This window comes from Cydia amplana, chromosome 10 (genome assembly GCF_948474715.1).
Source record: "Cydia amplana chromosome 10, ilCydAmpl1.1, whole genome shotgun sequence".
NCBI classification, from domain to species: domain Eukaryota; kingdom Metazoa; phylum Arthropoda; class Insecta; order Lepidoptera; family Tortricidae; genus Cydia; species Cydia amplana.
In genome coordinates this window covers 5,160,102-5,174,668 of record NC_086078.1, presented here as the reverse complement: position 1 = coordinate 5,174,668, position 14,567 = coordinate 5,160,102, and the positions used below count along the sequence as shown (strand labels likewise).

The window sequence follows — 14,567 nt, the reverse complement described above, 5'->3', positions numbered from 1 at the left end:
GCTTCAGTAAATACCAAAATCCTTCAATTCGCTTAGTTTTATAGTCGTACCTACTACAAAAATACTAACTACTAATGTTATCCCTCCAGCTGGACTTTTACTCCATTGGGGCAACAATTATTCCAACACTTATTGGTGAGCTTAACAAGATACAAGCTTCCAATTAAAACTCTTATTCGAAATTCATATCATTAGAGCAGACTAGCGTTTTATACGCGCCTATCTTCGCTCGTTTTTGAAGGCGCGTATCTTAGACCAAACATAATGTACAGTCGCCATCAGATATATCGGAGCGGCCAAGGTGTTCACAATATCTGAACACGCACTCTAACGCCTTAACAATAGAGGCGAGTTCAGATATTTGTGAGCGCCTTGACCGCTTCAATATATCTGATGGCGACTGTACCTAGCGATATAGCACGCGTGTAGCGCGTAACGCCGTCGTCGCGCAGAAAAAATGCTAGTCTGAAACCGCCCTTAATTCGCAGATATACGACGTTTTCGTTCAGCGCTACAGGTAAACTTGTCACAGTTGCCGTGCATTCATTAACTGATCGATATGATTGCACGGCTTGTACGGCTTCTATATTGTCCGACATGTCCGGCTTGTTTAAACATGTCACTGGAACAACCGTTTGAATGTCACGTTCACTGTGTTATGTAGGTAGCTACATATCATACATAGGTCTGTAGTGTCTACATAGTCAGGAGGGTAGTTGGCAGGGTGAAACCACAAAGCCACGAGTGTAATTAATAATTATGCACTAATTAACTAAAACCGTAGCTGCTAGCTATAGCACAGAATAAATAATAGTACTAAGTACAGATGACTCACTCTCTAACAAAACGCGTCTGTTACGATCAGTACAGATATGGCCGCTAGGTGGCGACAGCGCCACGCGCGGCTTATGGCTTTCCCCAAAATTGGGGCCGAACGGGTGTACTTTTAACTACCTGTAGCAAAGCGACGAAATCGCGGAGTGAGACACGCCTGGCTATAGCTACAGTCACATTAGGTAGCTACATTAGTCACCTTCTATTTTGCACAGAATTACTTAACGGAATCTATTTGCATGCCTATTTTAGGCAAAGTAATTATTTAGATTTCTTTAGGAGGATCATTTAAAGTTATAATTTTGTTTTATTTTTGCACCTTACTTCTTTGTAATAAGGCGGAAACTGTAATCATATCTTTTACGGTGACCTATTTACAATTTTTATGAAATGTTGATGGTCAATTGGTCATCGCAAACCAAGTTATCATTAACTCTTTTACCTTAAGGAAACTGTCAAGTACTACACAGAGAGAGGCACGTGTATTTATGCATGCTTTCTTGATTTATCGAAGGCGTTTGACCTCGTCAACTACGACGTCCTCTGGCGGAAGTTAAAGAACACGAAAATGCCGGTTGAGCTTAATAGAATGTTTAAATACTGGTACCTTAACCAGAGGAATGTAGTACGATGGTCGAGCGCTTATTCGGAACCATACAGGTTGGAGTGTGGGGTGAGGCAGGGAGGGGTGACCTCGCCCAAGCTCTTCAACCTGTATATCAATGCACTTTTAGAGGAGCTCAGCAGCACTATTATCGGATGCCACATTGGCGATACTTGTCTGAATAATATAAGCTATGCAGACGATATGGTGCTGCTGAGTGCCTCTCCTTGTGGTCTGGCGAAGCTAATAAATATATGTGAGAAATATGCACTCAGTCACGGTTTGATATATAATGTCAAAAAAGTGAATGCATGGTCTTTCAAGTTAGAGGTAAAGAACTACCACCAGTACCACCTATTAAGTTAAACGGAACTCCACTGAATAGGGTGAACCGATTCAAATACCTTGGGCATGTGGTAACCTCTGACTTGAAAGATGATGCTGACATTGAAAGGGAGCGGAGAGCGTTGTGTGTTAGAGCGAATATGGTGGCCCGCAGATTTGTTAGTTGCTCCACTGAGGTGAAAAAGACTCTTTTCAGAGCATTCTGTACTACCTTTTACACTGCAAATCTGTGGGCGTGCTATACGCAAAAGCAGTACAACGCACTTCGTATACAATATAACAACGCCTTCAGGGTGCTGATGGGACTACCTCGTTTTTGTAGTGCGTCGGGGATGTTCGCGGAGGCCAGGGTGGACTGTTTCTACACTACAATGAGGAAACGCTGTACATCCCTGGTGCGCAGAGTGCGGGCTAGTTCCAGCGGCATCTTGAGGGCGTTCGCGGAGAGGTTTGACTGCCAGTACCTGAATCACTGTCATATGATTCACGTACTGGTGTCCAAGCCACTCTAAAGCTTTGTGTTAGAATAGGTTATATAGGTAATATAATTGTTATATTTTAATTTATGTTAATGTAATTTAGTTTAGTTTATATTTAATTTTAATGTAATATTATAATGTAATATGATCCTACGTTGGTCGAAATAAATGAATTATTATTATTATTATTATTATTATTTATGTTTTTATTTTGTTTTTCTCTCCTAAGTGGAGGTGATTTTACTTCCATAACCGCGGGCTTTTGGCCAAACGAGAATGGAATTTTTTGGATCCTACTGATCTAAAGATAGGAATTTACGTACTAATCTACAAGTGTTCATGATAACTGCTTTTTGTAGGAGTATGTATGTGAGTGGGTGTGCTTCAAGAGTTTTTAGGCTAGTGTGCAGAGTGCGGGGAATTACACCTGTCGACGAAATTACAATCGGAACAGTTTTAACTGTGCTTACTTTCCATTGGTTTTTGATTTCTATGGTCAAATCGGTATATTTGCTAATTTTCTCGGTATGAGTGGATACAAGGTTGTGAGTATTGGGTACGGCTATGTCAATAAGATATACGGTTTTTGCAGCTTTGTCGTGTAATGTAATATCCGGTCTATTGTAATGAACTGTTTTGTCGGTTATAATAGTTCTGTCCCAGTACAGTTTGTATTCAGTCGATTCTAATACTGTTTGCGGGGTATATTTGTAATAAGGTGTCCTGGTCTTTATGAGTTGGTACTTAACTGCGAGATATTGATGGATGATAGCTGCTACTTGGTCGTGTCGGTGTTTGTAGTCGGTTTGTGTGATGGAACGGCATGCTCCGGTTATGTGCTGGATGGTCTCTGAGGCGGCGTGGCAGCGCCGGCATGAATCTGTAGATAGATTTTGGTCTCGGATAATGTGTTTTCTATAGTTCCTGGTATCTATGATTTGGTCCTGAATGGCTATCATAAACCCTTCAGTCTCGGGAAATAGCTCACCTCTTTTAAGCCACATGTTAGACGCCAGCTTGTCGTGGTTAGGGTTTATAAGATCAAGTCGATGCCTACCGTGTAGTGATTTTTGTATCCATGCTTGAAGGTATTGCTGCGGCTCGGCTATTTCTTCATTTTTTTGTTTTGTGTAGTCTTTCAGGTTCAGTGGGGTAAATTTGTGATCTATATTTACAATTGTCTGGTGTAGTTGAGAACGTGGCGACTGGTCGTGGAAAAATTTTCTAAGGGAACTTACCTGCTTATTGTGGAGGTTCTTAATATCTATCAAACCCCTTCCGCCTTCCGCTTTTGGTAGAATCAATCTCTGGATACAGCTTCGTGGATGATGTTTACGATACTTGGTCATTAATGTATTAATAGTTCTTTGAAGATTGCTGAGATCTGTCTGTGACCACTGTATTATACCAAACGAATAAGTGAGTATTGGAATTGCATATGCGTTTATTGCCTTGATAGTGTTGCGCGAGTTGAGATGGGTATTAAGAATTTTGTGAAGCCTGTCTGAAAATTTCTGTCTGAGTGTTGATTTAATTACTTTATGATGGATTTGCTTTGACTGTTGATAACCAAGATACTTGTAACCAGCTTCTTCGTGTACGGGATCTATTCGTTCTCCACTGTTAAGCGTGTAACTGTTGTGCTCTATTTTACCGGCTCTAATCGACTGGATTTTGCATTTGTCGATGCCAAATTCCATGCGTATACTAGATGAAAAAGTCTGTGTTATGTCTGCGAGATTATGAATGTCAGTCAAATTATTACTGTAGAGCTTGATATCGTCCATGTACATTAAATGCGATAGTATATGCGAGGTATTGTTATATTTTAGTTTAAATCCAGACATACTGTTATTAAGTAAATTTGAGAGTGGATTAAGTGCTAGACAAAACCATAGTGGACTAAGAGCGTCTCCCTGGAAGATACCTCTGCGTATATTAATTGGTTCCGTTACAATATGGTTGGTATTAGTGTTGGAGATTTTGAGAACGGTTGACCAGTGCAACATTGTAGCTTTTAGGAAACTGATGATTGTGTGATGTATTTTATAATGTTTTAGGATATAGATAAGCCAGGTATGCGGGACTGAGTCGAACGCCTTTTTATAATCGATGTACATGGTATAAATGTCCTTTTTATTTTTAAGTGCATGTTTGGAAATAACAGCGTCTATAGTAAGTTGTTCTTTGCAGCCCTGACTATTCGGTCGACATCCTTTCTGCTGCTCTGCTAATATATTGTGTGTATTTATGTGCCTGTATATAAGCTTACTGAGACAAGACGTCATGATTTTATAGATATTCTGCAAACAGGTTATGGGTCTATATTTAGCAGGGTTTTTTCTGTCGGTGATATCTTTAACTAACATATGTGTTGTGCCTTGAGTAATATAATGTGTTATTATTATTTTACTTAACTTTCAAAGTCAAGTGTCACCGAACTCAAATTTAACTTACCTACACGCACATGAGGGGCTAAAATATTGCGTGCTATTGCTACAGTGATCGAAATAAACTGAAATATGTTAAATACTACCTATGCGTGACTTAGTGCCAGAAGTTTAGGCAAAATTATTGATTTATTATTATCACACATACTTACATGAACACTTTACGAAGGAAAGCAAGTTTATTTAATAAATATAATTCTGGGAAAGTAATTATACATCTAAAGTTTACTCTCTATTTATAACATTGCTTAGCAACCACATAAATTCTATTGTTTTAATTTCAATCTTTGTAAGCTGGTAGGGTCATAGGTGACTGCTTAACATCAGGCAGACCGCACGTTTTTTTTGTGTGGTATAAACAAATGTGCTAACAATACATTTGATAATAAACTCACTCCTCACCACTCTCATGGTGTCATGTTATTCTCGTGACGACTTCAATTTCGATTGTAGTAAAATATTACCGGAAAAAAATTGTCTCAGACTCTGCTTAATAAAAGAAACCCATCGTGTCCTACTGCTACATATTAAGATTTTTGTGTTAAGTACACCCCATATAACTCGATCAATAAATTGCGAGTGCAATATAATGACGCGTTCAGGGTGCTGTTGCGGCTGCCGCAGCATTGCAGCGCGTCTGGCATGTTCGCGGACGCTCACGTTGACAGTTTTTATGCGACGATGCGCAAGCGCTGCGCCGCGACGCTCCGCAGAGTCCGTGACAGCCGCCACAGCCTCCTGAGCGTAGTAGCGGGGAGGTGGGACAGTGGCCTAATCAGGCACTGGTCCTCGCTTCACTTAGGTTTAGGTACTAATATAGTTGTTTAAGTATTTTTGTTTTTTTGTTGTTATTAACAAACTATGGACAATTAAGTCTGAAATAAATGCATTTTTTTTTTATAACTAAAGGCCCCTATAACCATTTTTAATCTATGCCTGCTGCATGCCGAGGCAGATCCAATTAAAACTGGAAACCGCGGCAAATATGATACAACATACCTAGATAAAGAGTTAAGGGCAAAAAATTACCTATTAATTTCATATCTCCGCGCGCTGATGCCAGCTCTACCCGTCCTATTCGAAATAAGTGGTTTCCCGATCTGCAAATAAAAGAAAAGTATCTCATGATACTTGGCATTGCTATGCCTATAACACCAACACAATTGACCAGCTAATTGTAGACCTTATCTCGATGTAGTAAGGTACAACGAGGAAACAAGCAACCCTTTGAAACCATGCAATAGATATTTACATAGATACGGGTTTTAATCGAGCAGTATATTTGTAAATATATGTTACACATGCTTGTTAATGTATATTTGGATGTTTGAACATGCTTTGTTAGTACATACACGTCTTCTAGACATACGAGTATTGTCTTCAGATATGGAAGTCAAGAGTGACTAATTTGGGGACTTCTTATACCTACGTACCTACGCTTAAAAAATCTATCTAATCTTATACCTTTAAACGAGCAATTCTTGCATATTTATTTATTTATACACCGTGTTTTTTTTTATTTCCGTTAATTTCAAGGGTGCATTCCTGAGCTTAAATTAAGTAACTTTTTCAAATACACCGATATTCTAATTAACTCCATTTCGGAGATAATCAATAATTTATTTTTTTCCTATAAAGCATCTACAAGCGTGTACACTTGCCTTAGGGCCGGTTTACATATTGATTAGTGTTTAGAATTAGTTCATACATTTGCTACTAAACTTAAGTACAATCTCGGTCGATCGATGTTCGAAATGACATTGATATGTCACAGATTTCAATTGTTTAGTTGAGTTAAATGTAATGCCCGTGTTACAACAACGCTATGTGCTACATTTAATTACTTTTAAAAACTTATTTTTTTTGTAAAAAAAGCAAAAAAAAATTTTTTATTAAGTAAATTAACTATGCCATTTAGTTCTCTTAAACGTACTTAACCATACCCCGAAGTTAACGGAATTCAATAAAAACACGGTGTATACAGTGTGGAAAGTCGGGCCCTGGAGGGAAACTACCTTAAATCCTTAAGCTGACTCATTTTACTTAAAGGAGACATTCCTTTATTTTTAAAAAGAAACAAAACTGCATTAAAAGATTTTCTAAAACTCGCTTGCCTCACCCGGGACTCGAACCAACTAAAATTAAAAAAAAAAAAAAAACAAACACTCCCTATTTTATTATACTAATCGATAGTATTATTATTCAGGATAAAATTTCTCTAACAAACATTTGGTCTTAAAAATAAAAATGATCGTTAAATCTAACATTAACTTTATTTTACCATCAATTTCTTACAAGATGGTGCACCTGCCCACAACAGCAGAATTGCCTTACCTCAACGCAAGAAGTCCAGACCTGACGCCCATGGACATCTTTTTATGGGGTCATGTAAAAAATGTTATTTTTATGAAACTTGCTTTGAAACCGTTAAAGAACTAAGGGTTGCGGTAGAAAATGTTATTAGGGGCATAACACCACAACACTTTGCTGAAGGCTACAAGAAATAAATTTCAACGACGACTAATTTTATGTAGCCGGAACGAGGGGGCTCATTTCGAACAATTTATCAGTTAGGTAAATAATTTAAGTGTAACAAATTGATAGTAAAATAAAGTTACATAGGTAATGTTAGATTTAACGATAATTTTTACTTTTAAGACCACATGTTTGTTAGATAAATTTTATCCTGACTACTATTATTATTACTATTATTATTTTTATTTTTTTACTATCGATTAGTATAATAAAATAGGGAGTGTTTGTTTTTTTTTTTAATTTTAGTTGGTTCTAGTCCCGGGAGAGGCAAGCGAGTTTTAGAAAATCTTTGAATGCAGTTTTGTTTCTTTTTAAAAATAAAGGAATGTCTCCTTTAAGTAAAATGAGCCAGCTTAAGGATTTAAGGTAGTTTCCCTCCAGGGCCCGACTTATCTTTCCACACTGTATATATATATATTTCGGGGATCTCGGAAACGGCTCTAACGATTTCGATGAAATTTACTATATGGGGGTTTTCGGGGGCGAAAAATCGATCTAGGTAGGTCTTATCTCTGTGGGAAAACGCTAATTTTTGAGATTTTATGTTTTCCGAGCAAAGCTCGGTCTCCCAGATATTTATTATATTATACCAGATATTGCCTGCCTTCACCAAAAACCTAATGCTAGTTTTATAAGATGATAACTAAGGTAGCAATATCTAATCTTGTCTTAGCGAACTTAGATCCTAGTTACTAAGATCTAAGTAATATTTGATGAAAGCGGTGGTAGGCTAACTTATTAGTTATTCATTGCATACCAAAATGTCAACGGTTGTGCGCCACCATGGCAACCAAAGTCATTAATATGGAATAGGATTTAACACAATCGATGCAGATTTGCGCTAGAAACGTATACATTAGCAAATTATGGTTATGAATAATGTATTCTTGAGTTTATACTAAATGAAATGTTAAATTTATAATGTTTAAAGCTGTGTAAACAAATAATTTCATACAGTAACTTTTTTGTCTTAAGGTACATTCTCATTGCTAAGTAGAACCTTAGCGTATTTGTGTTAATAATAATATTAATATTATTATTATTATATTATTAATATTATTATTATATTAAGTAGCTTTGAATTTTTATCTGCATTTCAATGTAGGATAAGCGCACATTTTCTGCAAAAGCTACTTCGTATAAGCTTTTCGGTTCGTTAAACCGTCTAACCTGGTAAAAAGGTTATTATAAAATATCCTAGAGGTAAGTAAATGTACCTAACGATATTTTTCCAAGGTTCTGCTAAAAATACACGCACTGCCTTACTAGCTAAACTTTGCCTAGCAATTTTCACGTTTAGCTTAGATTTAATCCATTAAGTTCAAGGTCTAATGTTAAAGCATGCATTACTTAATTTTATATGGACTTTTGCATAGGTAGTACCTACATGACTTTGTGCTATGAATAATCTAGAGGCTGCTTTTTAAGTTGACTCGCTATAACGGTCCGAGTCCGGGCCGAGGCTTTCGATACATATTCATATTAATTTATTTATAATACCTATCATTCATATTACATGTCAATTTACATATTATCATACATCGTTTTCTATGACGAGGTCACAAGATGCTTTCTATAGAAAACTGAATTGTCGATGGCTTCGACCCGGACCCGGACCGTTCGTTCTAGCGTGAGTCATTCTTATGTCTGTCTTCTAGTCTTTTTTGTATGCCGAGCAAAAATATTTGTACCTAAATAAAATTATGGATGTTTTCTATCAAAGTATATACTTATGTATAATTGTATATGTGACGTTAACTATGAAAAGGGATCTTATTGTCGATGGCGCTTACGCCATTATTAACGATGCTCCGATATAAATACAATGCCGCGCGACGCAGTGCGGCGTAAGCGCCATCGACAATAAGGTCCCTTTTCATAGATAATGCCCCATATAATTATGAATATTGCCGCTTAGTACCCATAATAGTTTCAATCTGTTTTTAGCTTTTCTTCGATCTATATAAGATGTTACACATATGTATCAGTAAGTTAATGCTCACATATGTTTCCTGTTAGCGAAAACAAATGATGCACTCTATAATTTACTTGTGTCTCGTGCATCAAATCTTGACCTTAAAAAATGCAGACTATGAGAGTTTTCCAATAAGTAAGCCTTCATTTTGCAGCGCATTCCAGCGCTGGCATTGAAACGGAAAAAAGACGGGTGGAATCATGGCGGAATTTAGGAATTCCATTTATTTTAAAGGTATAGATTTTTTTTTGTATTTTTATGTATTTTTTAAGGATTAAGAGTACTCAATATTATGTTTAGTTTACTATTTTCACGATAATATGTAAATATATTCTTTTTAAAGGTTCTCCACATATATTTTTTTTAAATTATATATAACGCACACGCACGTTTTGAGACTCTAAACACATGTAAGTATTACTCTTTGCTCTAAACTAAGGGATTGATCATCTTTCTCTTTCTTATTTATTTGTGTCTAAATTATATTCAAGATTTCATTTAAATAAATTGCGAAAAGCTAAGAAAATGGCTTACCTATTTTTCCAATTAGTCACGCACGTTCACCGCAAAGTATACGCTTTCAAAATGCAAATACCACGATGAGAGCAAACATCTACGCTACGGCGCTACGCAAACATCTACGGCCTACGCGTCGTAGTTGTGCTACGAAAAAATAAAAATATTTCTTGGCACGTAGCACTCAAATTCTTAATAGTATTTTTGAAAATTCTTAATTAATAAAGACGCCACGAGTATTTTTTGACTCAGTTAAACAACGTTGCATACAATACTTTTTCTACGACCAAGCACTTACTTTGAAATGAAATTGTAACGAATATTTTTAATTCAAGAAGTAGCAAAAATTGAGGGTACGGGCGGGAAAAGAATGAATGAAATTAAAAAAAACATATGGTTCACTTATTTGTCAAAGATGACATTTAAAATAAGGTTGGCAACACTGTATTTCATTCAATATTTTTTTACTTACTTATTACACGAAGTATCGTAAAATCGCCAAAAAGGTACTGCGTGTATGCACAAATTCTTTTTTGGGGAATAGACTAAAGACTTGTCTTGACAACTATAAGGTAGGGGTTTAAAGGTGTGTGCACGACCCTTTAAATGACAAATAAAAGTTTGACGGGAGTAGAAAAAATGAATAAAAATAGGTTGGAGGGACTTTACGACGTCCAAAAGTTAAACTTCAAGCAGTTGCTACCACCTACCAGTTCACGATCCAGTCTAAATTGGCAATTTTTGGCCTAGAACGCGTTATGATAAAGTTTGATGACAAGATTTACCAATCAAATTGTGTGATAACATTAATTATTTTAGAAATAAGTATGTGTTACTTTAATTCTAAAGGCACTGAAAACTGGCAGTAACAGCTTACAGTTTGATGCGGATTATGTTGGAAATCCTATAATAACAAAATAAACAGGTTTGGTTTTACCAAAGTTTTACATAATACCTAAGCTAACCCCGCCAAAGTTGGCAGTTGTTTCAAATCTAATGGCATCTGATGTTCTAGAAGCAGCATTAATAAATTACTTATTGCTCTTCGTTTGCACCGTTTTTACGCAACAACATACATATTATAACCACGAGTGAAAATTACAACTAAACTTCACTACTTATGCGGTTACGGTCTGGCAGTAAATTAGTAGGTGTAGTGTATTACTTCCATCGTATTTTCAAGGAAGCTTACGAACGCGTCTTGCTATTTCAGTCAGTCTTGTTACAAAAAGTACTGACATTGACTGAACTACACAAATACAGACACAAATTGACAAAGGCAAAATCATCATACATTTTATGGAAGCCATTTTTTAAAAGAATGAATGTATATGGTCTATCTTGTAGCTAACGTGAACGTGGATTGTGCCTTATCTGCTGCTGAATCTTTTATTTCTGTAGCATAATACTCGCTATGAAACAAATGTCATCAAAATCCAGCCGTGTGGTAACCCTATTGAGCCATGCGTGTGATGGTTGCCGCTGTTGCCGGGCGGCGCGCCGGCCTTGAGTTGAGTCCGGCAAACCACTGCAGTGGCCATCGATCCGTTTTAAACCATATTTTTTACTATTTCTCTTTGGATTTTTTCTAATATTGAGATTAACATTTTTAAAGTCGTCAGATTATTAGGTATGGTTAGATTAGAGAAGCCTAGAGGTAAGTATCCGTATAGGTAACAACCTTTCCGTCTTTGTTTTTTTTTAATAATTAATGAAAAAAAAAATTGTTGTCCCGTATAAATCAGCGGCATCACATCCAATTTTTTTTCGCGATTTCGGTATTGGTCCCATAATAAAGGTTGTTTATCATGGCCTAAAGTCTATTTTTTTATTCGGTAGACTAAAATGACATTTCATAATATGAACATAAAATATATATTATATATTATAAAATGTCATTTTAGTCTACTGAATAAAAAAATAGACTATAAAATCACTAAGTACGCATAGTATATGGCTAGTAATTAAAATTTCATCCTGTATAATTAACCTATCACGAGTTACATTAAATAATTCAATTGACGGTAATAAGACTTTTTAAGCACTTACAATAAGAATATTTTGATTAGTTTAATCCTCTTTTCAGTCTCTTGGGAAACCCTTAATAGGGCAGACATAATTTGAACTTTAATTAAAAATGGTGGAGTTCAATTTTGATTAATTTCTGTCATTTTTCTGCCTGTTACAACTTTATCTGTCTTAACCATTTTGTGCTTATCTAAATACCTTTTTAAGGTGTAGTCAAAATGGTAATTAAACCGGAACTTTTTATATTACCTACACACATTGGCTTAGTTCGGTCAGTCATCTTGAGGCTTTACTATAATTTATATGACATAATATACAATGACGGCTATAATAGTCGGGCAAACGAACTACTTACTCTAAATACGTAATCGAAACGCCCATTGTTTCGAAAACACAAGGCATTATGTAATCCATATTATGCCGATATTAGTCTATGTCGATAATATATCGTTTCTATTCAAAAGAAGGACTCAGACTAACAGCTATAGGTAGTTATAGGCAGAAGCAATTTACAAGAGCTTTTACAACAAGCTCAAAATATTTAATAAAAGATTTAAAACATCTTTATTTTAAGCCTAATCTCTGTGTCTATCTAGTGCATTCTACGGTAAGTATACCTCGTTAAAACCCATGGTTAATGACTATAGAACATCAGCTCGATTTACTCTTTTGTACTTGTAGAGACAAGCGTTAGGTGATTTATAAAACATGTCGCACGCTCAAGTAGCTGCAGGCGTTACGCTACGTCTTACGTAGGCGAACAACGCGCGAACGCGGCGCGCCGCGCCGCGCCGCTTCGCGTCTAAATCGCTCTCGTACGAGTAGGACACACCTATACGTATCAACGGTTTGTTTCATCCTCGCCGCGCCGCGCCGCGCCGCTTACGTAAGCCGTAGCGTTATTAACGTGGCAGTCCTTTAACGGTTAAAGGGGTAAGTTACCTACTTACCTAAACAGGTAAGAAAACCTATGTAATGTAACTTAAAAGATCGACCTTAATATATGTATTTATGAAAACTACTAAAACATAATAGCAAGGAAATTAGAAAGCGACAATAGATATGACGCGCCGCGCGAATCAGGTGACGGAAGATATGTTCGCGGGGATTTTTACTTTTAATCTCACTACAGCTCGTATATATAACTGAAAATTAATGAAAAGTAGTTTGTAGAAACATGTGTTTTCGTGATTTTTTTCTATCGAGACAACTTTATTTTCTAGGGTACAAGAGACAAGCGTTAGGTGATTTATAAAACATGTCGCACACTTCAGTGGCTGCAAGCGCTGTTGACGTCTCTTCGTCGTCGTCTTCATTAAACGTTTAACGAGGTCGAAGGGGAAGGAATAAAAATATTTTTGCAACGGCGCTGTGGAATATGTATACTACTGTACCTAAATTTAAAAATATATATTTCAACGCAATAGCTCGTAAATTATTTCGTAATTTGTCTAAATGATCAGAAAGTTGCTACTAGACAACAGGAAAAGTTATCAAACACCTAGCTACTCCAACAAAAACGTGATCCTAAAATAAATTCAGAATACACTTGACTCGACCTTTGAGCGATGATCACGTGGCATCATTTTAATAAAACATCCCTCTAACCTCAAGGTTAGGCTTTTGTTTCTCAACTTGACCTTTTTGGGGCTTCCCATTTTCCGCGTTCTAATTTCGAACGGTAGAAAACGGTTGCGCAAAGTTGGGGAAGGTAGCAAAGTTTTTACTTTGCACGACCACGCTCGCTCCTGGTTGGCTCTATCTATACCTGGAATTGTTTTATACCTTACTAAGTTGCTCGTTTAATCGTAGTGGGAAAATTACTGTATTATGTGCTGGCAGCGCGATGGTTATTTGAAATTTGCTATATATATTTTTTCTATTCACATATTTTTAAAAAACCTTTATTAATGAAACATGTCAAACTTTTCTGGGCCTCAATATTACAGTTTCAATAAGTGTTACTAGATATTTAAAAAAAACTGAATTTCGCAGTTTTAGACAGGGGTTCCGTTACTGCATAACCATTAGCTTCAAATAATTGTGCCCTCTTGTCTCGAGTCCGAACACATTCCATTAGGAAGTGCTGTACAATACCTACAGTACAGCCTCGACAGAGTCGCAAATATCGTAGTTCAATGATTTAGAAATTTGCAATACAAGTCAAATAGGTTTTAAATTTGGGCTGAAAATTCTCATTTTCGCCAAGCCAAGCGCAATTGCTTTTAGTTCCCGCACCAGACACTGATTGCATTGAAATCGTCGACCTCGTTATCGAGAACGAGAGCCGGTTTCTGATTTTAAATTCTTGTTCTGAATCCTTCCGACGTGTCGGAAGCAATGATTTATAACTCAAGATAGGTTATAGGCGTTCCAAAATTGAAGCGCTTAACTTGTGACAAATTGGACAAGTTGCCTTTAGACGCGGCTGGACAAGCGATAAATGTGCACGTGTTAACGAGCTCCCGCACACCGAAAGAGAAAGAGACGACCTTATGTTTAACGAGTGTGATAAAGATGGATGGAATGAGAAAATTAATCAAAAATAACAGATTTCTTCGTAGGCACAGAAATAAATATGGTTATATAATATCATTGGTCGGAAGCCGGTGTTGCTCGAAGTCTGAATCTGTTATGGATTCTGTTCCAAAAATGTCACATTTGACAGCTGATAAATTTCGTGAAAATAAATATTGTTTTCTTTAGTTCTAGAATTAATGAGTGCACGAAAAACAAGCAAGTAGAATAACTACCCACATCGACCGTGAAAGTTGTATACGAACGAAATGTTTCCGCTAATG

At 36.5% G+C, this 14,567-nt stretch overlaps 1 protein-coding gene and 1 long non-coding RNA gene across 3 annotated transcripts in view; one reads left to right on the top strand and one right to left on the bottom strand.

The window, feature by feature from the left end:
- The window catches only part of LOC134651402 (uncharacterized), a 49,466-nt gene that overhangs the window by 15,704 nt on the left and 19,195 nt on the right, over window positions 1-14,567 (bottom strand). The window contains exon 2 of one of the 2 annotated variants that reach the window (XM_063506504.1): window positions 5,742-5,812. The exons of the other annotated variant lie outside the window; for it this stretch is intronic. Coding sequence (XP_063362574.1) covers window positions 5,742-5,754 — 13 coding nt within the window. The 5' untranslated portion in view covers window positions 5,755-5,812. The remainder of the gene's footprint in view (window positions 1-5,741; window positions 5,813-14,567) is intronic. 2 annotated transcript variants of the gene reach the window in all.
- On the top strand, window positions 6,195-6,694 carry LOC134651509 (uncharacterized). The gene is made up of 2 exons (XR_010097115.1): window positions 6,195-6,577; window positions 6,610-6,694. It is a non-coding gene; the product is annotated as an uncharacterized LOC134651509 (long non-coding RNA).